Source organism: Rhipicephalus microplus, chromosome 3 (genome assembly GCF_043290135.1).
Source record: "Rhipicephalus microplus isolate Deutch F79 chromosome 3, USDA_Rmic, whole genome shotgun sequence".
Classification (NCBI taxonomy): domain Eukaryota; kingdom Metazoa; phylum Arthropoda; class Arachnida; order Ixodida; family Ixodidae; genus Rhipicephalus; species Rhipicephalus microplus.
Window position 1 is genome coordinate 145,015,801 of NC_134702.1, and position 6,231 is coordinate 145,022,031.

Below are 6,231 nucleotides of genomic sequence, written 5' to 3' on the forward strand. Positions count from 1 at the left end.
CTCCCTGCACTCGACCTCCATGCGGAGGTACTTAAGCAATTGTGTAAGTTTTTCTTCCAAGCTCGGTGGGTCGTTCGCACTTGACGCTTTAAGTCGCCGTCGTCGCTAATATTCCACTATTATGTCTTGAGGAATCACTTTCATTAGTACTTCGCACAACATGGCAGAGAAGCAGTATTCCGAGACGCCGAGGCCTTTGAGCCCTCTTGTTTATTTGAACAAAGTCGTAAAGGCTTCTCAGGGTACTATAGGATTGACCGACGTACTGACAGGACGTAGAGTGCGAAGATTTTCGAGGTGTCTCTGCTCAATCATGCACACGTCTCCGAACCACTTTTTCAGTATAGAAATGACGTCCTCATAACTGTTGTCTGTTGTCAGTATGCCTACAATAGCCTTTGCCGCAGGGCAGTCGAGAAGAGATCGGAGGTAGTGAAACCGATCGACGTTATTGAGACGCGAGTTCTCGTGTACTGAGTGTCGAAAGAGGTCCCAAAATGGTAGCCATATCGTGGGGGACCCGTCGAATCTCACTAGGTCTAGCTTAGGGAGCCTTGCTCCTGTGCCGCCCAAAATATCTGATGGGGCTGCTAGACGCGGCAGAGAAGAGTCGGTTGGCAACTCCCCATTGTACCTGGCTGGTCCTGATATTCCGACAGCCAGCTCCTGGATGTGATGTTTAAGAAGGCCAACGCTCCCTGCAGTACGGTTCTCGTACTGTAGCACCAATTCCATGTCCGCCAGCACCTCGTCATCCGTTATGTGGGCGTGCAGTGCTTCTTTAGCCTTGGCAAGCTCGTCAGTGCTTTTCTCCAGGGGCTGAAGAATGGTGCGAAGCCCCGCCAAGTCGAATTCATTGGATGTTAGAAGCTCATCAACGGCACTGAAGATCTTGGAGCTGTGTCGCCATCTAGTTGCTCTCGTGTTTCGCAGGCGTTCCATGGTCCTCCTTGAAATTAGGTCGGATTTCGGGACCAATGTAAAGTCCGAATACTTTTTTCGTGGAAAACCGGCTTCAAAGGACTAATACGCCTGGAGATGAAGAGCTGAGCGTCTTGACGTCTGTTTATTGCGGCGTAGATCAAAGAACCACTCAACGTGTCACGCGCCATCCTTCGTCCTTCTCTTCCTCTCCGGCACCTTATGTCTACTGTTTTTAACAGCTACGATACATAAGAAGCCCTATTTGATACAGGCGATTAAAGGTTCTGGCGCGGATGAGAAGAAGCTTTACAGGCCAGACGTAAGGAAACAGAAGAACGAGAACAGCTTGCGTTTTCTAACAAAACGTGCCGATGGTCAGGGTGATGTATATCTAGGAGAGACCAGGCACAAGAAACATAGAACACGTGGCAGGGCTAGATGTTGACAGCGTCCATCGCCAGTTCGGGAAAGCAGGCGTTCCATTCATGGCCTCAAACCAGGTGAATGACTCACTCGTAAAGAAAGTACTGATGTCACGGCGTAGACTAAATGCGATTTCTTCGAGTGAGCTGCAGAGAGCACAGTGAGCTGTGAAAGCAGGAAGTGTCGAGTCGAAGGTGGTGTTGCCTGTATATAGTGATATGCAAAGCCAAAATGGCGAAACCGGAGAGATCATTTGTGATAACAGCCCTAATAAAGCTTTTTAAAGTGCCACGAGGAATAACGGACTGCAAGTTCGCGGCTCTTTAAGTTGGGTGGACCCCGATACATTTTTGGGGATGTCTCAGGTTGCATCGTGCAGTTTCTCAGAGGTCATTAGTATGTTAGATTTCGAGCCAAAAGAAAGCGTGTGCGTGCAGGTGAGAATTGTTCAGACGCTCCCATCTGCATGTGACCGGAGGGAAATGCTTTAGTGGGAATCACCTGGTTTCTGCCTCGCACATAAAGCTTCGGTGTAGCTTCCCGGTGTTTTCGTGCGGAGTTCTAGATATGCGTCTAAAATAACGCGCTTGAAAGGGGCATTTTGTCTGGGGTCCTTTCAGCACGTCAACTGATTCCGTCGCATTATTTGGGACGTGACCACCTAAGCGTCGAGTTATTTAACGGTTCACCACCATTATGCAGGCTTCTGGTATGCTAAATATTAGGAAAGTAGCTTTTCACTACTTCCACCTGGTAGATCTTGTGAGAGCTGAGTGTTTCCAGCGTTGGTATTGGAAAGAGTGCGCCCCTTCTCACCAGGCAGAAGACCAGCTATGGCTATTGGCCCAGACGTAAGCGCCCTATGAAGACGGTGACCTTCAGCGCTGTGGCACCTTCGACCAAGAGAGCACCAAGCAGCAGCGCTCGGATCTCTGCAGCTGTGTACGCCCCCAGCTGTGACGAAGCGTGTGTTGGGCGCTGTTGAGTGGTTGCTATACGACGAGTCGTGTGCGTCCACCTACCGTAAGTGTGTGTTGCGTTCCCTCGAGTTGAGGTGGACAGCGAGTGTGACGCTCAAGGAGACGTACAGCGGCCATTTCAGGGAGCAGGGACGCTGCAGCCCTTACGTGTCCTCTTCGGGCGGCAGACGGGCTGTTACGACTGGCAAAGCAAGGACATGGCCTCCTAGGAACTGCTCATTCGTACTTTCCTAACGCGGTACGCATCCTGCAGGAACGCAAACGGTGTCCGCGTGCGCTGAAGCTAAGGAACGAGCATTGGCATCACTGGAACACGCATTCGGCGTTTCGAAAGAAGCGTGTGCACGTACTGGGGGATACAGACACCGCACACGGACAGATGGAGCTGCGTTGATCGCACTGCCCAGTCTCAGTCTGAAATTCGCCGCTAGGGGCACGCAGAAATAGACGCGTGCTCGCGTCCCCACTGTATCGCGTTCACAACCAGCCGAAAGATGCAGGGCACGAAACAAACTCGTCGCGTTCCATTTTCATTGAGGCCGTCTCAAGGTTGCTCTTTTTTATCCTCTAGGCTATGTATTCTGGCGCGGCAGTCAGACTGTCCAACTCGACTGAACGGGGCCTTTATTAGGAGCGTTGCGAGAGCCCTGGGTGCTCTCTCTATCTGGCCTTCGTTACGGCTGGTCGTGCCTCATGTGAAGGCATCTCGAGCTTAGTGTGCTTGACCCGTGTAAATATGTAAATAAATCGTGTTTGTGTGAGCAAGAAGCCTTGAAAGGATGTCTCCTTCCCCGGTGGATGGGTGGCTCCAGGTGCCCCGCACATAGGTCACATCAATACCAAGTTTTTTTGTTTTTTTTTGGTGCTTTAAGAGCTGTAAGCTTCTTTAAAGCTCGCTTCAGAAGTGGCTTGGTGAAAGTTGGGCTGCGTGTTCGGATCATACCACTAACTGTTCTGAATAGCTCGTCGACTTCTTCACTGATGTCGTGCCTCTAGTTTAGTGCATATAAAGTTTAAGTTTGTTACTAGCACACCTTTCGTATAGGTCAAGAATTCGGGTTCCTTAGGTATATCTTCGGAAACTATACAGAAACGGCACTGAGCCGAATGTAAAGCGTAAAGACAACACAGAAAGCGTGGAGTGGGCATTGGAGCGGCTATGCAGTACTAACGAATTTATGCCTCGGTGTTTTGTAATTAAGATGTTTGATTATCGAACCCATGATTCCACTTCAATGAAATTCTCTACACCTGCAGGAAGGCTATGCATGCCGTACCCTTCTTGTTATAGCGACTGCTTCGCCCTCTTTTTCTTACAATTGAAGCCATCACATTTGTTTTTCTTATGGCACTAAAATTCGGGAACGCTGCTGGAGCATGCATGCCCTTGCTCTGTGCTCCCATGTTGAAGTGTCTGATGCGACTGTCACTGAAAACGTTAATATCTTTGAGGGTTTATGGATTGTACTGTACTGCACAGAGCTATACATAATTAGCAATTTTATACTTATACAAGCCACACATATGTATAGTGCTGAATTACACGGCGCAATTTGAAGAGAAATGGTGACTTTTGTCGACTTCCCGCTCGTCGTTTGGCGAGTTTCACTCGGTAGTCAGTGCCAACCTTGGCATGGGGTTTCCTGTCCGGAAAAGCGTCGTTTTTATCACGTCTGCTAACTCGTCCACAAATTTACGATATTCGCCTTTTCTGCCCTTACGCGGACTTGCACGAGCTCGGAGGATTTTGTCGCCGTTGATTTCCATGAGGTGAACCTAAGGATCGTATCACGCTAGCTACTCTTGGATCACTTGCTTTAGTGCGATAATTACGAGGCCCAATTTTTATGTTTTTTATTTTTCTCGCGAAAACATGCCGCATTGTAGGCTTCCTAGGCCTGATCGTGGTAGGTGCTTTTTCGGAGTGGTCGTGGATCATCAAAATGCGGTTTTGTGCAGAATCAACGTAACTCTCCTCAGAAGCTCTACTGAAAGAAAAGGGGTTGGGGTGGCGCTTGTAACAATTTAAAATGGTTGGCCATTCAATCCCAATGTCTTGAATATGGGTTGAGAGCTTGTGAAATTGAACAATCGGTGCCGTTCAGCGCGCGAAATGGTCTGAAATGCAATCAGCGAATTACCGCGATGGAGGTTTCTTTTTGTAGTTTTTTTCTTGCAATCATTTGCTTGGTAACGTGGATGTTAATTTCAGAAATTTTGAATGCGTATCACGTTAAAAGCCCCGATTCTCGGACACTCTAGACTGTATGCTCAACACATTTCGTGCTAGTGATAGCCTATGAGGAAGGCTGTTTCGGATGTGGTGTGGATATTAGTGACTTCGGGGAAGTACGTTACGGTTTGTGCTGCAGTCGAAAATAAAAATTTCACAAATTTCACCCCACATAATAGGCACACCCCGATTTGGGAGCTACATTTTCTGAAAAAAAAAACAGGGCTATCCTAAACCTTCGTTTTTAGGAGTTCAACGCGATAGCGACATCCTGTTTTTATAGAGCGCACTTCGAACACTTAATGCATGAAACCTTTTCGAATTCGCTATGCACACACTATACGTGGCCTAAAGGGAATGGATGCAGTAGTGTGTGCCTTTTGTAGTGGGGCAGTTACTTTTAACCACGGAGCCATTATGATAATCACATATTCTGACGCGCGTTGGCAATGGATGCTTGTACCATGCATTATTACTGCAATATTTCGTGTTTCATTATGAAGCATGTATAGCGGACGCGTGTGTTTGTAAAGCACGAATGATACTTTCACTGCATTTGTAAGCAGGGGAAGTTCTTGCTACGCAAACGATCCGGGATAGATCCCCACTTGGACGCAAACAACCGTGGTTGAGTCCCCACTGTGCTTCAGAATTTTTTATCACTTATTTATCTTATTTGCATTAATTGTTCTTCATTTTTTGGTCACGCATAGGATCATGATTTTTTACTCACAACCAACGACGCCGACGCCTCAATTCTTGTGAAACAAGCTATCGCGTTAAATGTGGGCCTATTATGCGAGTGAATAGTATTTTCTATCTATCTACTTGGAGATGCTCTCCTGATCAGTCACCTTCTTAAGTTCCGGTAGGCCAAGATCAGTATGGGAGGGTAAAAGCGTTTGATGATCATGGCCGTCCGGTCATGACTTCAATAGTGTCAAAATCTCATCGCGTACGACTTCAAACGCATTTTTCGAGAGACGTGTGGAACATACCCGTATATCACATGACGTGGTATGCCGGTATGCGCCACATGTGTACCACACTTTGTAACTACTGAGTAACGTCTAGAATAGACATCGATAACTCAAGTGCGAGAGCATAAGAAAAACCAGCATCGGCAGCATCGTTCACCCGACGAACTTCAAGAACGTCATGGACACAGCATAAGTCGGACCCAAGCATTTTCGTTGGCAATCAATATTCTACCACAGAGCTGTCCCAGTTCGCAGAACTGCTTTAGAAAAAGATCTTACGCAGGCGTTATATTGGTGAAACGCCCGTTGTGTTTGCAGTGCTGCCCATTTATTTTAATGAACATTACACATGTACTTAAATGATACAGGCGTCATGTCGGGTTAGGGTCGATTGCATTTAGGCGCCATGCACTGAAGTTTGTTTAAGTAGCATTATCCAGTTTTACCATCCGCCCAAGCACAAGTGCTAGATTTCAGCTTACCGCTTACAGTGTTGGTAATAGGCTTTTGACATCGTTGGGCAACCGTAATTAACTGGATGTGCGACACATGTGACTGTTCAACATAATGTCTGCACGTACACTTCAATGCCACTGCAAATAAATTGGTGGGTCGTCGGAAAAAATTTCTTGTCCCGGAATTTGTTGTACAAATATTCCTTCTACTGGTCTTAAAATTTGGGAACATCTGG

General features: G+C 47.2%; 1 protein-coding gene across 1 annotated transcript; it reads right to left on the reverse strand.

Moving 5' to 3' along the window:
• Positions 1 to 237: 237 nt before the first annotated feature.
• LOC142802988 (uncharacterized) lies at positions 238 to 942 on the reverse strand. Its single transcript, XM_075888081.1, has one exon. It carries the CDS (start codon positions 940 to 942, stop codon positions 238 to 240), a length of 705 nt encoding a protein of 234 aa, XP_075744196.1.
• Between the last annotated feature and the right edge of the window lie 5,289 nt (positions 943 to 6,231).

Excerpts from the sequence above, each read along its gene's own strand:
- LOC142802988 (XM_075888081.1), bottom strand. The coding sequence starts at position 942 with ATGGAACGCCTGCGAAACACGAGAGCAACTAGATGGCGACACAGCTCC.